Below are 19,529 nucleotides of genomic sequence, written 5' to 3' on the forward strand. Positions count from 1 at the left end.
ACATTTTAAAAAGTTATTTTAAAATTTTTCTAAAAATGTAATCAATTCACAAAAGCCTCAAGGGAAGAACAGACAAAATTATCCCAGTACCATATGGTAAAACAACTGTAGACACCAAGAACAGCTTAGAAACAGTTTCTGTACCTCAGAATCTAAGGCTTTTCTCAGATCAATACAATAAAAGAAAGCCACGCTTCCTATGTACCAACAATAAATTTAGGGCATATGAACAAGGAACTTTGGCCTGCACTGTGGGATGTAGAGGTAATGAATACTCTCTGTGGAGTTTATATTCCTAAATAAGTGTTTCTTTGTTTGGAATATCAGCTGGCTTCCGAGAGGTTTTCTAAGGCAGAAACCACTGAAATAATCCAGTGAGAAATGACCACAGCAACTATAGCTGAGCTAAAGCAAAAAAGATGACCTAATCCATACATTTAGTGACAGATGTGGTTCTTACCCCTGGCACCCAAGAAGTGGCAGTCCCAGGGCAGCAACAGAGCAGGAAGACCATCCCATCCTTCTCAAAACATTCTAAAGCATACTAATATCTGGAATTTACTTTGAAATTTGTAAAAAAAAAGGATGGGTGGTTAAAGAGATGGATAGATATGTGATAAAATAATCAAACACAAATGATATATCAAGGTGAGTACACGAGTATTTACTGTAAAATTCTTTCCTTTTTTTTTTTTTTTGGTATATCTGAAAATTTTCCTAACAAAATGTTAAAGGAAAAAACACAAAAAAGAAAAACATTCCAACAGGGCACACAAACAGAACAAGCTTTGAAAGGCAGTTTTTTAAAGGGATTTAATAATCACCCCAGACTCAGACCACTGTGTGCATCCCCTCTATGCAAATTAGGCCTGTGACAGACAAATGAATTCTCTCTAGGAAACAGTCTCTTTGAGACTATCAATTCAAATAGTTATATATCTAGGCTTATAGAGAAAAGTGACCTTACTTTAACTAAGGTAAAGAGTAAACATTTAAAAAACAAACAAGAGTGCATTAAGGCTAACAGACCAGTTTGTCGAAATGCAAATAAACAGCTGCAGCAGCGGGAAAAGGGGAAGGGGAAGTGGGGGCAAAAGTGCTCTAACTGGATTTAGACTAAAGTATATTTACTCATGGAAAACAACCATGAATCATCCTAAAAGAAGTCAGTCACAGGACTGGGAGAAGAAAGGGCGTATGTAACACAGCCAAGGTCTGTGCAAACAGGAGCAGAGTTGTATTTCCTCACATTCTTCCATAATGACTGTAAAGTCTAGCCTGGAAGCACCTCTGTTCCTCAGATCAAAAGATAATTTCAGGCTTATTCTTAGGGTTTAGGCCATGCATGCTATTCTCTGCAGAGAGCAGAGGAAAAACACATGCGCTTCAAACAAAACCTTGTCTCACATTAGCACCAAACACAAGTCAAAAAACAGGCTGATTTGTTTTTCTTATTAAACCAAGGCAAGAACTCATTTGTCTACTGAGTTTCCAGAAGGCTCACTCTCCCATTTGCAAGAGTCAAATCTCTTTAGGGACTGTTGTTTAATTACGGCACTCAGGAACAGGACTACAGTAGGCAGGTATTCCTACCTCAGGAAATGAGTTTTTGAAGAGTGTAAAGCAATCTGAAGCAGGTCCTAAAAAACAATCTAAAGATAGTAGCCTGAGAAATGTTCATTCCAGATAACTTTTGTTTAAAAAAAATTAAATAAAGCAGATTCACTTTTTGGGTCAGCAGGGAAGCATATACCAGAGTGGGTAAAACTGCAGACTCAGAGCCAGGATGCCATGGTCTGTATCCTGTCCTTGTTACTTACTAACTGTGGGAACTTAGGATACTTACATGTTTTTGATATCTCAGTTTTCCTCATCTTTAAAACGGGATAACCATGACATGTGAGGATTAAAATAAGTTAATACATTTTGTGAGCCTGGGACAGCGTCTGCTTGTTAACTGTGGTAGCTGCTACCACTATGCATATCACTAAGCCACAAAAGACACCCAGTGTAACCTAATCCCCTCCCTCTCACATACATTTATTTAAAACAAAACATCATGAAAAGTATACTGAGAACATACTCTCTTTGAGCCCTCAGCACTCTGAGCTTCTGACTTATGTCCCTTCTTCCTTCTACCACTCAACATTTTGAAAGAGCCATGCTTACTATCTTCACTTCCGAGGCAGTAACTCATTCTCACCCGGCTTCCTCCCATATTACTCTGCTGAACTTGTTTTGAAGACACCAACAACTTTCTAACTTTTAAGTCCAATGAATTATTTTCAGTCTTTATGCTTAACCACTCCTCAGTATTTAACACTTTTAACTAAATCTCACTTTTTGAAAGATATTCCCTTATTGGGCTTAACATAACACTTTCTTCCAGTTCTTTTTTTGTCCTCTCCTCTTGATATATCTTTAATGATTCCTCCTGTTCCAGCCATCCCTAAAATATTGCCAATCCTAGGTTCTATATTTTATTGCTTTCTCTTCTTAGTGGTCTCCTTGGGTAATCTCAAAGGAACAGACTAATTTCACAACCATCTAAGTGGTGATAGTTTATATTTCTATTCCAGATCCCATTTCTAAACTCCTGTACAGCATTTCCAACAACTCACAAGAGTTATCTATGTGAATTTCCAATAGATATCTCAAGTTTAAAATGTTTAAAATGAAAATTATTTTCTCACTCCTGTTAACCTAGACTTTATTGTCCATTTATTATCTCAATTAATGAAATATCACCTAAGACAGAAACCTGGGATTCACCAGGATTTCTTCTTCCTTAATCCTTACATCTAATTTGTCATAGGTCCTATCAATTATTCTTGAGGAATATCTCTCAGATAGAATTCCTTTTTCCTTTTCCCATTCCACTGCTACTGATAGTGACATAACCTTGGAGGAGTTGCCGGATCACTTTAAGCCTAGTTTTGTCATCTGTAAAATGAGGATAATAAGAAAATGTACATTTAAGCTCTTAGTTCAGAACCTAGTTAATCCACAATAAATGATAGCCTAAGTTTAGATTCTCAACATCTTTTGCTTTTGACCATGTACTTAAACAAGCTTTTAATAAACAACCTTGTATCTCACACACCCCTCCTGTATACAGGTATATGACATAATCACGTCTACCCTACACTTCTACCCACATATTTCATCAACTTACCCTACCACAATTACTCAACCTAGGAAGTCCTTACTAACTAGTACAGTTATTGTTGCAGGGGATGTATGTCACAGAGAACGTACATTTACAAATGTTTACATTTACTAAATGAATTTGTGAACGAAAACAGTATGAATTTTCCATTCGCAACTGCAGAGAAATGTTTATAGATTTGGTTTTGGCAGAACAGGAGGGCTAGAGGAAGACAGTTATAGGATGCAAACCCAGGTCTTTGAAAATCACTGAACTGTACTATGATAATAAAAAGAAATGAATCATTTGTTTGCCACCTTTCAGGGATATATTTCTGTTTAAAAGGCTAGTGTCATAAACAAGAGGGTCATTAAATAACAGGACATTCAGGGAATAAAAACTGTTATTTTCCAAGCTCTGTACATATCACAGGCAAGGCCTGGATGCTGGCCAAGACATCAACAATCAAAGAATCATATTTCTACAGGAAGCTGGGGGAAGGGAAAGTATCCAGAGAAGACAGGATATATATTTTTTAAAGACTATTTTTCCTTTCTTCTAGAGAAATTACTGAGAAGGCTGAAGCCACACATACCCATTTAGTAACTACCATCTTACTAGTGCTATATGTGAGATTTACTTTGTACAAACGATGACTGTATTTAATTCTTCATTATTATAGGTAAAATATGTATTTTGGCTTAAAGAAAACCCAATTCTAACTACCAAGCCAGTCATTTTCTAATGAGAGATGGGTTTATGCTCTCATTCATTTCATCCATATACATATATATTTAATTTGACATGAATTTCCACTTCTGGCCAAGATGGAGAAACAAGGACTAGATTTGCCCTCCCACCTAAAACAACTCCAAAACAAGGAAATAAACCTCTAGACAAAATACATGAAACAAAGGTTTTCAAGGCATTAGACATAGGCAATGAAAAACAGTAATCCCTAACAGATGGAAAACCCTATGTCCACTTACAACATTGAATTTTCAGACCACAATATAGGGAGGAAGAACCCAGTCAGATTCTGGCAGACTCCCTTAGTTGAGTAGATGGAGCTGAAAATCCACAGATACCAAGGCAGCAACTGTTCAAAGAACAGAGTACTGGAAAGGAGAGAGTCGTACAGAAATAATTCTGAAGATCTGTGGAAATTTAACTGTTGAGTAATCTCAGAGTAGTGACTGGCACATGTATAAGGACTAAAGAGAAGAGTGCCTCCTGTTTACAAAGGGCCAGGAGTAGTGCCTGTTCCTACCAGCCAGAATGGAAAGCCTCACAATTTATAGAAGACTGGATAAATCCAGAAAGATCTTGTCTCAAAAGTATGGAATAATGAGACCTGTGAATATTGTTCTGGTTCTACTCATCAAATCTTAAAGACAAGAACCAAAATTGATCATACTGTTTCCAAATAACTCACCCACATTCCAGAAAAAAGTTGAAGAATAGTTATTAGAATATAAACATAAACAACACTCAATAAAGTAAAATTCACAATGTCTGGCATCCAAATGAAGATTATCAGCCATGCAAAGATGTAGGAAAATATTAAGTCATAATTAGGAGAAAAACCAATCAGCTGAAATTGACCCAGACTGGACACAGACGTTAGAATCAGCAGAGAAGAGTATTAAAACCATGATTATAACTATATTCTATATGTTCAAAAGGTAGGGACATGGGAGATATAAGAGACCCAAATTGTACTTTTAGAGAAAAAATATCACAAGATGGGATTTGTGACAAATTTGACATTACAGAAGAAAAGATGAATAACCTTGAAGACACAGCAAATAAAACTATGCAAAGTTAAACACAGTGAAAAAAGAGATAAAAAAATTTTAAATATTTTTAAAAATAAAAAGAGCATCAGTGAACTGTGGGACAACTCCAAGTGGCCAAATATAGGTGGAACTGGAGTCCTTGAAGGTGGGAGACAAAAAATACATTTAAAGAAATAATGGTTATAAAATCTCCAAATTTGATGAAAACCATCAACTCACTGATCCAGGAAACTCAATGAGTCCCAAGTGCAATAATAAGAAAATGATAATGAAGGCACATCATAATCAAATTACTCGAAACAAGTGATAGAGAGAAAATCTTAAAAGCAGTAAGAGAATAAAAAGACACATTAAGCACAGATGAACAAACATAAGGATGACAGCAGATTTCTTTTCAGAAACAATGCAAATGATAAGGCAGTAGAACTAAACCTTTAAATTATGGAAAGAAAAAACATGTCAACCTACAATTCAGTATCTAGTAAAAATATCTTTCAAAAATGGTGACACAGAGTTTTCAGACATATAAAAGCTGAAAAAAGTTAATAATTAATCACCAGCAGACCCACAACATAAGAAATGTTAAAAGAACTCTTTCAGTTCAGTGCTTGCTTCGGCAGCACATATACTATAATTGGAATGATACAGAGAAGATTAGCATGGCCCCTGCACAAGGATGACATGCAAATTAATAAAGTGTTACATATTTTTACATTATGCAGTACACCAGAAATGGACACATTGTAACTGACTATACTTCAATCACAAAAATAAAAACAATAAACAAAACAAACAAAAAAAACCCCAAAACAAATAAAAAGAAGTCTTTCAGGCAGAAGAAAAATGACATCAGATAGAAAAATAGATTAACACAAAGAAATGAAAAGCACTAGAAATGGTAACTGTGTGGATTAATATGTAAGATTTTTTCAAAACTCTTTAAAAGATAAGTGATACCTCTATATATGGTGGTGTTTATTACATTTAGATAAGTAAAATGTCTCATAACAATAACATAAAAGCTGGGAGGAGAGAAATGGAAATACACTATAATATCGAAGAGAGTTTAACATAATAGACCTGAGACTGCTAACCTTAGAAAGTCTGCTTATAAAGTTGGCCCTTACCTGAAGTTTGGAAACATGAATTTTGAGATTTCCACCATTCCCAGAACTAAAAAGAATGGCTCACTGTGCTTAAATTGTTTGTATAAACAATACGATTTATGCTGAATATTCGCTTTTCTTCTGGGAGTCTAGAATTTTGGTATGTTTTAGGCAGGAAGGTCTACATGACCTGACCCCAGTAAAAATCTTGGGCACTGAATCCCTAATGACTTTCCTGGTAGACAACATTTCACACATGTCACAACTCATTGCTGGAGGAATTAAGTGGATGTTGTATAACTTCACTCAGAGAGAATAGATAGAAGCTTGTGTCTGGTTTTCTCTGGACTTTCCCCCATGCACCTTTTCTCTTTTCAGATTTTGTTTTGTATCCTTTTACTGTAATAAAGCATAGCTACAGGAATGACTATGTGCCGAGTACCATTAGTCCTCCTAGTGAGTCAGTCAACTTGGGGGGCACCTCCAAAGACAAGTATTATAAAGGTCTTGAAACATTTATCAAGATAGGTCATATTTTGGCTCATAAAAATTCTTCATAACTTTAAAAGAATTCATGCTGTTCAAAATATATTTTTTGACCACAATACAACTGAATTACAAATCAACAGCAGAAATATATCTAGAAATACCCCAGAAATATCCATGAGTTGAAGAAGAAATCAAAAAGCAAATTTTCAGGCCATAGAAAAGTGTTTCAATGTTGTTTCAGTTGTGCTGGGAAGCCATTAAGACTTTTAAGCAGGGAAGTAATATAACTTAAGTATTTGAAAGATTACTATGGCTGCTGTGTATATTATATCGTAAGAAAGAGAAAGAGAAAAGTAAACTTCACATAAAAATTCATAAAGTTTTTCTTTAATTAAAAACTAAAATCAGATTTTAAAATGTGAAAAAAAGCAAATTAGTATTTTGAACTGAATGAAAGTGAAAACATAAAATCTATGAAATGCAGCTAAAGTAGTATTTAACAGGGAAATTTATAGCACTAACATGCCCATATTAAAAGAAAGGTCTATGTCAATGAGCTCATCTTTTACCTTAGCAAAATAGAAAATGAAGGAAAAAACCCAAAGCAAGGAGAAGAAAGGAAATAATAAAAACAGAATGGAAGTAAGTGAAGTAATAATCAAGAAAACAATAGAAAAGATTAATGAAAATAAAAGATTTAATGAGCTCAATAAAACTGTTAAACCTCTAAGCAGATTAATCAGGAAAAAAGAGAAGACATAAAATATCAGTGAGAGTAGAATCAAGAATAAGTGGTAACATGACTACAGATTAAAAGGGTAGAGGGATACTATGATAACTTTACACCAATAAATTTAACAGATTAGATAAAATGGGCGAATTTCTATAACACACAAACTAACAAACCCACACACAAAAAAAACAGACACATAACCTGAATAGGTTATATCTACTAAAGTAATTGAACTGACAGCTAAAATCTTTCCATAATGAAAACTCCAGGCCCTGATGGTTTCATGAGCAAATGTTACCAATTATTTAAGGAAGATATAACATCTATTTTACACAAACTATAAAGCTCAAGAGAGATACTTTCTCATTACTATGGTATTAAAACCAGATAAAGACATTATAAGAAAACTACAGACCAGTATCTCTCATGAACATAGATGCAAAAAAATATATAAAATTATGTTAAATTGAGGCCAGTATATAAAAATGTAATACATCATGACCAAGTAGATTTTATACTAGGAATTAAAAGTTGGCTTAACATTTGAAAATCAATGTAATTCACCATTTTAACAAAGTAAAAAAGAAAACCATTATGATTATTTCCACAGATACAGAAAAACCAATTGACAAAATCCAACACAAACTCCTGATTAAAAACAAACAAACAAACAAAAAAACCCAAACAACTCTCAGCAAACTAGCAACAGTAGGGGAACCACCTCAACCTGATTAAGTGCATCTACTGAAAACCTAACATTTATCTCATGGTGAAAGACTGCATGGTTTCTCCCAAAGATCAGAATAAGGCAAGGATTTCTGCTCTCTTGGCTTCTATTCAACATTGTACTACTTTTAGTCAGAGTAATAAGGAAGGAAAAAGAAACTATCTTTACTCACAGACAATATGACTATCTAATGTAGAAAACACTATGGAATCTACAAAAAAGCCATTAGAAATAGTAAGTGAGTTTAGCCAGGTTTCAGGATACACGGAACAGTATACAAAAATCCACTGTACCTCTGTATACTAGCAATAAACAATTAGAAATTAAAACAAAAAGCAATACTATTTAGTATAAGAAATATGAAATACTGAAGGGTAAATATGACAAAATATTTTCAACATCTGTACATTGACAAAACATTGCTGAGAGAAGTTAAGAAAGATCTAAATGAATGGAGACATATATTATGTTCATGGATTGGAAGATTTAATATTGATAAGAAGTCCGTTTCCTTCAAATTGATCTACAGATCCAATGCAATCCCTGTCAAAATTTTAGCAGCCTTTTCAGTAGATATTTACAAGGTTTCATATGGAAATACCAAAGAACCTAGAATAGCCAAAACAATAACATTTGGAGGGTTAACAATATCTGATTTTAAGCTTTATTATAAAGCTACCTCAATCAAGAGAGTGTGGAATTAACATCAATACAAACAAATGAATGGAACAGAAGGAGTTCAGAAACAGATCCATCCATACATGGGTGACTGATTTTTGACAGCGCAAAGGTGCAAAAGGAATTCAGGGGAGCAGGAATAGTCTTTGCAACAAATGGTGTTAGAACAATTGGACAGTTACATGCCAAAAACAAAACCCCAGAAAACTCTGATACCTACCATGCACCACATCATATACAAAAATTAACTCAAAATCAACCATAGGCCTAAACGTAAAACCTAAAACTATAAAATGTCAAGAAGAAAACACAGAAATTATTTGTGACTTTTGGTTTGTCAAAGAAATCTTAGATATAACACCAGAAGAAAAATCCATCAAAGACAAAAATTCATAAATTGGACTTCTGAAAACTTTTGTTCAAAAGATACTGTTAAGAGAAGGAAAAGACAAGCCATAAACTGGGAAAAAATTGCTAAGCACATACCTGATAAAGGACTCTTATCCAAACTATACAATGGACGCTCAGAACTCAATAATAAGAAACCACCCAATAAAAAAGTGGACAAAATATTTGAAGAGACAATTCACTAAAGAAGATATTTGATGGCAAATAAGCATATGAGATCAACAATAAGCAAAATGTTGTATAGCAGATCTCTAGAATGTTTTCATCTTGCATGACTCAAACTTCATTAAGCCCATTGAACAGAAACTCCCCATTCTCCACTCCCCGCAGGCCCTAACAACCACCGTCTGGCAATTAGTGTTTATATGCAACTGTTTCTCATCCCTAGCACCACAGTGTACTGAATTATCTACAATAAGCCACTGTATTTCTATTATTATGCTACTTAAAGCTTTTTATATTATATTGTCTATGACATAGTATAGCCTGTTGCTTAAGAGTCTGCCAGATATGAAATGAATCCCTGCACTGTCAGTTACTAGACATGTAACGTTAAGCAAGTTATTTAACCTAAGTCCCAGTTTTCTTACTACCACTACTTGCATCAAAGAGTTGTGAGGATTAAATAACATGTTTAAAGCTCTTAGCACTGTCTATAAAGAACAAGAATTCCAATAAATGTAAGCTATCATTTTTTCTGTCTAAAAGTGTCCCATTCTCAACATCTGTCTTTAGTGTTTTAAGAAGTCCACTGTATTCTATTAATGTGAGGATAAAAAAGGGGAAAGGCTTATTTTACCCTGGAAAATAATACTTTGAGTCTTTGAATAACTTGTATATTAAATTTCAGCTTTCTGACACCGGTCTTATCGGAAAACATTTGTTGAGAAAAACTTGGAGTCACTGCTTAGTGGACTTTTCAGGAAGGGAACAATGATCTTTGAAAAACAGTAAAAGAAATACTTTTATTTCTCCAGAAGAACTAACTCCCCCAAATGTTACCACTTTATACATGTTTCCTCACATTGAATACCTCAAATTACAGGGAAAATGTAAAAACAGTAAAGGTTTCAAAATGTGAAGTAGCTCATAAAAGAATTATATAACTATGCCAACATAATTTTGTGCTATTATAACGTTGGTCTTGAAGGCACAATTTTTACTGGTGAATCAAAAATGGCTAATTACTTGAAATTTAAGATTAAACATTTTTAAGTGAATGCTCACTGATGAAATAGCTATGGCCCTACAAAGGAAATTCTCCAGTTCTGTATTTTATTAGTATCTGGGGAAGCTAGTCCATAAAAAATCTTTTATTACATACTACAAGATTGGAATGCTTAGATCATTTTACTGAATCAAAAATGTTTTACAAAGTGTTACCTAAGTAAATTTATTGTCATTATGGTTACTTTAATAAGATTTAGTTACTTTTGGAGAAAATATAATGATAGAAAGATTAACTGGGAAGCTGATTCTTTAAATTTAATTTAGATCAAAACATCAAAATGGCTTAATGGTTATTTACTTTTCTTTATTGCACTTAAGGCATTTAAAAATATTTTCAGTGATTTACTCTTACAGAATTAGATATCATGATTACGATTTCCTTCATGTTACTCCACAGCCTTTCTTCATGTGTTATTTAATGCCAGAGGTCAGTATGTGCCTGTTAGATTATGTGGTTTCTAGACTCATCTCTTCCCCAAAGGGTATTTCTCCTTTTCAGGTCTTGTGAGGGAATTTTGTTGTGCATTAGCCACTGTTTGGGTTTTCAAAGTTTAAGACAGAATTTACCAACTATGGCTGGTTTATATAAAAACCAGATCTGTGCACCTATCTGGAGCTACTTTCGAAAGCAGTGATCTGCTTAAAAATGTTACAGCTAGACTACTCCAAAAAGCATATATCAGTTCCTAGCAAATATTCAGAGACATCCAGTTTGAGTATTGCATTTTCAAATTTTAGGCTACTTCACAAAAGAGCTTACTGGGGCTGAGAGGATCACCTCACAAAAGTAAAGCTTATAATCTACCCTAATATTTGTATGTAGGCAGTTATGTGCATGCAACTTTATCTCTGGATTTTGGATTCGCCTAAAGAGAAAGAAAGTAAATATTATAAAAATAAAACAATGAATAATGAGATAGAAAAGGCTGATGGAAATATTCCCTTGTAAATGTGAGAGCTAGCCAGGCAATGATCAAGATGACTACACAACCTCAGGGACGTATGACTCAGTGAGCTAATGTCAGAGTATTAGCTCCATGACATACATCTTAGTCATCTGCAAAAAGGATTCATTGTTTTGGAAAAGTAGGGAACTCACAAATGGCATGAAGCAGTGCCACTGATTTTATTTGATAAAAATTCGATTCTCTGCCTTGACAAAGCAAGTTAACTGTGGCAGGGTCAATTTCACATCAATTCTGCCAATGAGTCAGATTATCATTTGCACATACACCTCCTCCAACCTAGTATCTACTAAAACAGGTATTAACTAAATCCAATGCCTGTGAATGGCCATTTATGTAATAGGACTTAGTAAAAGTCCTAAGAAAACCAACATTTCTTGAGAAATGAAGTTTTAATTAGGAATGTGTAATCTCTTCAAGTAGAACACTGTGATTATAATTTAACATCAGGCAGGTTCTAGAGTCTTATCATTAATAATTGGTTGTTAATTTACCCTAAGTAGCTACTATTCAAAGTCATTATGCTATGATTTGCTTTGTATATTTTAACTCCCGCTGGCTCCATTTATATATTGTCATAAGATTTATTTCATTTAGCCATAAAACCCAGTACCTTCTTCTTTCCTTTTACTGGATAGCAAACTTAGTTTCTGTCTTTCTCTGTTTAAAAAGAATCCATTAAGATGATCAGAAAGAGTGAGAGGTTTCAGGTAGATAATATCTAGCATGACTCCACATTAACACAATGGTGATTAAAATTAAAAAATAGAACCCCAAAATAATTTTTAAAAACTTGACTTAAAAACTTTAAGGTTTCACATGAATATCTGTCAAGGACATAGGCTTTGGGACTTGAAAGGCACTTGTGGTAGGTTAGCCAGCTATGTACTCTGCATGTTAGGACACAATCTGCTGTAACTATTTTGTCATTAGAGCTCAAGCTCTTGGATGGTTGACAGCGAGGACTCAGCTAACTTGCTGCAGTAAGATCCGGGACAGTGCACTTATGTGACCTTCTCCCCACTGTTGGGCTGGGTCCCTGGAAGCATCAATTTTAGTAGAACAGTTGTTCAAAACAGTTGTCTTGGGAAGTAATAAAAAAAAAAAACACTTTTTATTAATGAAGCAAATGTTAATGTTAATACCCAACTTGAAGATCCAAGTTGTAGTTCGTGGGTTACCCCAGCAACTTCTGCCTCAGCAGTCGAAAGACTGCCACTATGATCAAACAATTATAGTTACTATTAAGGTAACTGCTAAGTGAACTATGCCTGTATATTAAACCATGTTCATGGATAACTTTTAACCAGTTCTCAAACTACACTCTTTCACATTTCTGTAAACAGACCGTACGGTCCTTAAAGGCATAAAACTTATCTTCAGTTACAATGGTATTCTCTAAATCAGTTGTTCTTAAAGTGTGATCTTGAAACCCCAAGGGGTTCACAAAGTCAAAACTATTTTCGTAATAGTAAGAGGTTATTTGTCTTCTTCCACTCTTATTCTTTCACAAGTGTAGGGTGGAATTTTCCAGAGCTTCCATGCTGTTAGTACATAATGGGTCAACCATTAAAAAAAAAAAAAAAAAAAAGAACAGGTATTTTAAAAATTTCTCAGTTTTAATTTCTAGTATGGTGACTATCAATAGTTACAACTCATATAACACAAGATTTTCAGGGTCCTCAACAATTTTTTAAGTGTTTGTAAAGGGATCCTGGGACCAAAAAGTTTGAGAACCATTGCTCTAAAGAGAATAGTGCAAGACTGCCTATGAAGTGCGCAATAAATGCTTGCCACCTCTTTATAGATCCAAGGAATTTTACTTCAGATTATCTCTATACTTGAAATCAATCAGTAAATTTAGGATCCCTTGATACACTACAGTGTACATGACCATTAGCTACCTTCTCTGAAGATCCAGTGTCATTTAAAGCCAGAATTATGATTTTAAAACCATTTTGTAATACTTGTTTGACTTCTATATTTTAAAATATAGAATGACAAAACCTGTACTATAGAAAGATATATCTTAATATATAGTAAAAAAGATTTTCAATAACTTTATTACTTTTTTCTGAGTAAAGTTGTTTTACTTCAATCATAACCAGAGTTAGGAAAAGAAATAAAACTGAAATATGACTGCAAATTGTATGTTCCTTTAAATAAAATTAGAAAACATGATGTGACATGTTTTTTTAATATTATGCCAAGAAAACAATATGATTCTGTTTCTACAATAAAGGGTAATGTTTTGGACAGAATAATCACAAATTACAAAGGCTTGCCAAACAGGTCTACAGAAACATAATTTGGAAAGTCTGTCCAAGTTTGCTTTCCTTTCTTTTTAATGTCTTTTAAGTCATGCCATAATCTACAGAGTTCATTTGTGAGTTGTAATCAAGATAACATGTTACTTTTTGAGGAAAGATTATTGTCCAGGGCCTCAAAGTTCTAAATTAAAGTATGTTACTTTTAGAAGACAAAATACTGCTTAGTAAACACTCAAGTCTCTTATGAATTAATGCACTCATCTGGATGGCATGTTCCAACCGTGTAGACTGCTAAAAGAAAATCTCTTGAAAGAAAAGGTAACTTCAAAGGGACTGGAATGTTAGTATCACTGTATATTTATCAATGGACAAACTCCATCTTTAGTATTAATGTAAATAGTAAGTTGAGATGCTATCTGAAAGGTATATGAAATTAGTTTTGTAAGGAATGCATTATTCTGGTGCCTAAAGATTTAAGTATGTTTTGGAAAAATCTTTGGATGCACTTTGGTTTTATTCAATGTTCAGGCTGAAGCTCAATGCAACAGAAAAGAGTTTTGTTGTATTCTAAAGACCTTACTGAATCTTCAGATACTAGAAGCAGACATGTGCCATCGAATATTAACAGAACCCAACATGAAAAGTTATCAAAAATATACAGCTGAAATACACAGTCATTAATTTCTATTTCGATGCAGTACAAAATCCATTATTCAATGACTAGCAAAGCAGAAAATAAAATCAGCAATGTCAGTATGTTTTTCAGTAATGTGGTGCAAGGTCATGCCAATGTGGCAGATTTTCAACCAAATCTGAAGGTCCAGATTGATCAACAGCTATATCCAATCTTCTTTATTAGGGCTACACATTCTGGTCTCAGCACAAATCATTTATTTGGTCTTTGACTAAATCTACTCAGGTGTCAGATATACTCTATTTACCAGCACTAAAGTAGCACTTGACATAATTCCACTTTCTAGGATAAGCAACTAGTATATAGCTAACTGAAGAAATGGCAAGCAGGATGGATAGGATTGGGAACTAAAACCATCACTGGGGCCATCAACTCACTACTAGACCGTGGTTATAACAAAATGAAAACCTTTATAAAGATCAGATTCCCAACTGTAGAAGCACGTAGCATGCATAGAGAGTAAAGAAACAGGTGCCTGAGTAGGAAAAGGTAAGTTGTTTAGATGTTGCCAGGACAGGACTAGAAGCACTAAAATTCTAAGAAAATGAAAGTACTGTATGTCACTAGTAATGGCCAGAGAATATAAATGAAATAAATTCTCTAGTGAAACTCATGATTATTGGCACCAAGTTCACCTGCAACATGGCTAGGGCTGAAGTTGGTCAACAATAACTTCTAAATTCCAGGACCTTAAAAAGGTTATTTCTCCCATCACAACCAGCCCTTTATACTTGTTTTCTTTCAGAATTTCAAAGAATCAATGCTTCCAATTGTTGGTAACTACACTGCCTTCTACAATGAGTACAATGTATTTGCTTATCTTTCCCTCTAGATTCAGCAGATGTGAATTGGTTACATGCTCACTTCTTAAGGGAGGCTTAAGTAAGTGTGGAAATTGGAAACAAAGGAACCTTTTGCCTCCTGCTCATTTCCATTTTCCCCTGGGCATCCCCATGCAAAGCCCTCCAGTGGCTCTAACCTCTTAAATCCTGTTGTGTGCGAGCACTGGCCATGCTCTGTCTTGGCATTCGAAGAGAAGTTCTCAAAGGTGTATGTCTCTGCTCATCCAGGTAAGCGAGGTCCTCCAAGTGGGCAGAGCTTGTGGCTGGCAGGACAGAAGAGTTTAGTCAGAATACATAAGTTTAGAAAACTTTTAGTTAGTCTCTATCTCCAAACTTTGGAATTGGAGCAAATACATTTACCAAGAGTTTGCTCAACTCAAAGTCCTCAATCAGTGCCTAGAACACCTACTAGGGAAACATGTCAAGAGTCGTCTGCAGCTCCTTCATCACTATCAAACGCCTGAGCTTATGAGATTACTAGCAACAAGTTGGCAAACACATTAGTAACTGACAACAAAGATTATTAGCTTTTGCTTCTTTCAGGTCACAAATCCCATTTGTAAAACAAGACATAAACATCATCAGTGTAGAAATCTGTTTCAAATTATATTAAACTGTAAAAAACAAAAACAAAAACAAAAAAACCCTACGAAACTTTATTTTCAACATTTTCCCTTCATGTTAAAGAATGACATATGAAAACACTGAAAATAATTTTCATGTGTGTGTATATATATATACACATTGGAAAGGTGGGCACCTGGGACAATGGAGAATTGCCAAACAGCATTTAGGGAACTGCCAATGTCCTTGAATTTCAAAAAGTATTCTGTTGCTCTCTGAAACAATCAAGCAATAATGGCATTCCATTGCATGTATAAATCCTTTAACCCCTAACCGAGTCACAAAAGAGAGAGAGGAAATGGCAGAAGATAGGGGGGAAAATGGGTACTGGCACTGCCATATACTGAGAGCTGTTGGGTTCACTAGCAATGGATCAGAAAGTGAAGAAGTCAAGAATTAGGAAATGCTGAAGACAAAAAAAATTTTTTTTAAGCAAAAATAAAAGAAACCTCAAACTTCTGTAAGAAAATGATTATTTAGCGCTTATAAATCATTAATGGAACCATTAATTCAATTTGTTGCCAACTATGTAAGATACTGTGCTGGGGGTTAGCTCAGTAATTCCGTGACAATTATTTACTGAGCACCTCGTATGTGCCAGGCACTGTTCTTTGCGCCCTCACTGGCTTAGCTGCCAGTCTACCTCTGTTACTGTTAGGAATGGATGAGAGGAAGCAAACTGGGATAGCTCTTGGTAGCTGAGCTCCAATGAAGCATTGTCCATATCCCCAGTCAAGGTAAGACATAGTCAACAATAACATAAAGTGGGTTATAGTAAGTGGCACAAAGTACTCCATGAGCTGAAAAAGAGAGAGGAAAGATGGGGAAAATAGAAGAGAGGGAGAGGAAGTGAGAAAAGGATGAGAGAACAAGTGCAAGAGACATGTATTCCCCTCACCCTTCAATTACTGCAATTGTCTACCTGGATCTACTGAAATCCCACACAAAAGAAATCTATCCAAATTATGCATATAGTTTATACAAAGAAATAAAAGTCTTTGAAAGCTAGTCCAGGGAATTTAATACAAGGAAGGGCAGCCGAAAGCTGTATTACACACCAGAGGGAGGAAGACAGTATCAGAAGAATATACAATAATCTTGATTTCTGCATTCTGAGATGGAAACTAATCAGAATAGAAAACTATCTAATCTCTTATTTAAAAACACTGCGGACAATGACATTATCTCCATAAGTATTCTAATCTGCTTCTGTGAGTTAGTTCTTTCTTATGTTTAATATAGTCCCTTCTGCTTTAACCAAAGTCTGTTTTCTTTTGTTTGGTTCTTTATCCATATGTGTATGTGTATCCCTTCCCTACCCAGGGGTCCCATCCCTACACAGTTCTCCTTGGTGCTCAGATATGTGAGCATCAGCTGAGCAGGGCCCCTTCACAGAGATGTGAGTTTGGTTTTGTGGGGCCTTTCCTCCAGGCTTCTATGGTTTAATCATCCCAACCTCTTCTTGTCCCACAGGCTCAGAGGTGGTAGCTGCTGCCTGTAGTTGCTAAGTCCATGATATCTCTGGGTTCTCTTTTTACCTTTTCACTTCTTTAGAACCTAGTTAACAATTCTTTATACGATCATATTTTCTGTTAAAATTTTTTCTATGTGGTTTCTGTCTCCTGACTAGCCCTTGACTGAGATAGCACAGAAAATAACTGAACAGCAATCCTTTTCATACATGTGATGTTGATAATAAAGCAGTATCACAGAAAGATGTAAAAGGAGTTTTAAAGGCCATCAACTCTAGAGATCAGCAAACTATGGTCTGTGTATGAAACGTGGTCTCCTGCCTATTTTTGTAAATAAAATTTTATTGGAACATACTGCCTGTTTGTTTAAATACTCATTTTCCACAGAGTTGAGTAGTTTTGACAGAGGCCATATGGCCCTAAAAGCCTAAAATACTAGCTGACCCCAATCTAGTAGACCCCCTCATATACAGATAAGGAGACAGTGAAGTCACTTATCTACAGTGACTCACTCATTCGCTGGAGAGCCAGGCCTGGAAACCAGCTATCTAGACTCTCAATACAGTGAGTTCTATTTGCATTGTACCCTCCTCCCCTTTTATCCAAACAGATTTAATTCTTTCTTAAAAGGCTTAATTTTCATCCTTTATTCATCTTTGCCACTTTCCCTCTTTTTTTTTTATGGCTTCAAAGAGCAGTGATCAAACTTGGGCGGTAAAGTCCTTGTCAGTGCAAAGTAAAGTGTCTTGCATGTCAATCTCTGTACTTCAAATATTTTCCACAGTAAGAAACAAAAGAAAAGAACAAACAAAAGCCCCAAATTTGTTTTTTTTTAATAAGAAAAATACTTATAAGGTACTTTTTAAGCTTAAGAGTAATATGAAAAGATCAATGACAATGAGAATTTTTTATTTATATTAGAACAAAATTCAAGTGAAACTGTGGCAGCTGGCTGAGTGACAGAAGTTTCTGGTTATCATTATGGCAGTATTAATGGTACATTATATAATTTTAAAGCAAAGTTTTAGCAGAGTTCTTTTACTAAAATTATTCTATATGCTAACACATTAAAATGATTTGATATGTTTTACTAAAAAGAAAATATGTATTTCATTCATACTAGGCAGAATGATATAGAAATATACAATATGAAGTGGAGCAGAAAGCTGTGTTAAAAAAGTTTTTTAAAATATATTATATCCTTCTATGAATCTTTTAAAGATTAAACTAAAAGAGATCTATGCTTGGAGTACAGATTTAAATTAAGTAACAGTTACATAATCCATTTTAATTTCTTTGCATTAAAAAAATCATCTAGAGAGTACTTTTAGCCACAGCCTTTGTTTCACGTGTTTAACTTCTTATATTCAATGAAAAGCTATTGGTACCTTTTGTAAAATATAAATGTTTAGTTGTGAACTTAAGTTTTACTAAACTAAGCTTTATCATAGTAATTTCTAAGAAAATGAACATCAGTTGTTTTATTCTTTTATTTCACAAAACCAAGAAATGTAGTAAAAATGCATTTTGGAATGAGCACATTGCTCAATTTCAGACAGACGACATTAAAAGAAAAAGACAAATATTGCAATCACTGAACTGAATAACAGTTCATTCCTTTACAAATCCAAACACATGTAGGCAAACTAAACTAAGGGAAAGCAGAGATACTCAATATTAAGCACAATAGCTCTAAAGCCCTGATCCAGGGCTTTGATCTGAAACCAGCTAATGGGGAACTATTGCTTAAATCTGGACTGCAACTGAGTTATGGTTAGTTTTACCTAAGTCTATTAAAACATTCATTCTTTTTCTTATTTTAGCAATTCATACCTTTTTTTGTTGCTCTCTGGATCTATCACTATTTCATTAAATAATCCAAAATAATTTTTTTGCCTTTTTCCTTATTAAATCATTAAAAAAATAAATTATTTTCCTTAGTCTTATTTTCAGTTTCTTTCTGCTTCATCATTTCCAAATTTCTTGTTCCTTCAAATATATTATTCAAAGGCATATGAGACATATACTGGAAAGATCAGACAAGAGACCTGAAATTCTGTTAGCCGTGGCCTTTGTTTCACTAGCTGTACACAGCTGCACTCTCCCATTGAGTCTTTGACTCTTCCATTTGCAGGACACTTTCTGAGAAAAAGTTTTTGTCACACTTTGCCAAGCATCTTAATCATTGTCAAAATTTGCTCTGGCGACACTTTTTCTGTTTCCCTGACAGATCCCCTAGTCAAAATTAATTGCTTCTCCCTTTCACCATCCTGATACACATACGGCTAATTAGAACTTGCATTATTCGGGTAATTGTTTAACATGCCTGTCCTCCCTTACTAGA

General features: G+C 34.5%; 1 protein-coding gene and 1 non-coding gene across 10 annotated transcripts in view; one reads left to right on the forward strand and one right to left on the reverse strand.

Annotated features, from left to right (window-relative positions):
• TANC2 (tetratricopeptide repeat, ankyrin repeat and coiled-coil containing 2) overlaps positions 1-19,529 on the reverse strand; it is a 304,320-nt gene that overhangs the window by 88,440 nt on the left and 196,351 nt on the right. For all 9 annotated transcript variants that reach the window (XM_032457147.1, XM_032457146.1, XM_032457143.1 and 6 more), the window contains one exon: positions 15,227-15,352. In XM_032457147.1, the coding sequence (XP_032313038.1) occupies positions 15,227-15,352 (126 nt within the window). The remainder of the gene's footprint in view (positions 1-15,226; positions 15,353-19,529) is intronic.
• LOC116656934 lies at positions 5,552-5,658 on the forward strand. The gene has a single exon (XR_004311938.1). It is a non-coding gene; the product is annotated as a U6 spliceosomal RNA (small nuclear RNA).

This window comes from Camelus ferus, chromosome 16, assembly GCF_009834535.1.
Source record: "Camelus ferus isolate YT-003-E chromosome 16, BCGSAC_Cfer_1.0, whole genome shotgun sequence".
Classification (NCBI taxonomy): domain Eukaryota; kingdom Metazoa; phylum Chordata; class Mammalia; order Artiodactyla; family Camelidae; genus Camelus; species Camelus ferus.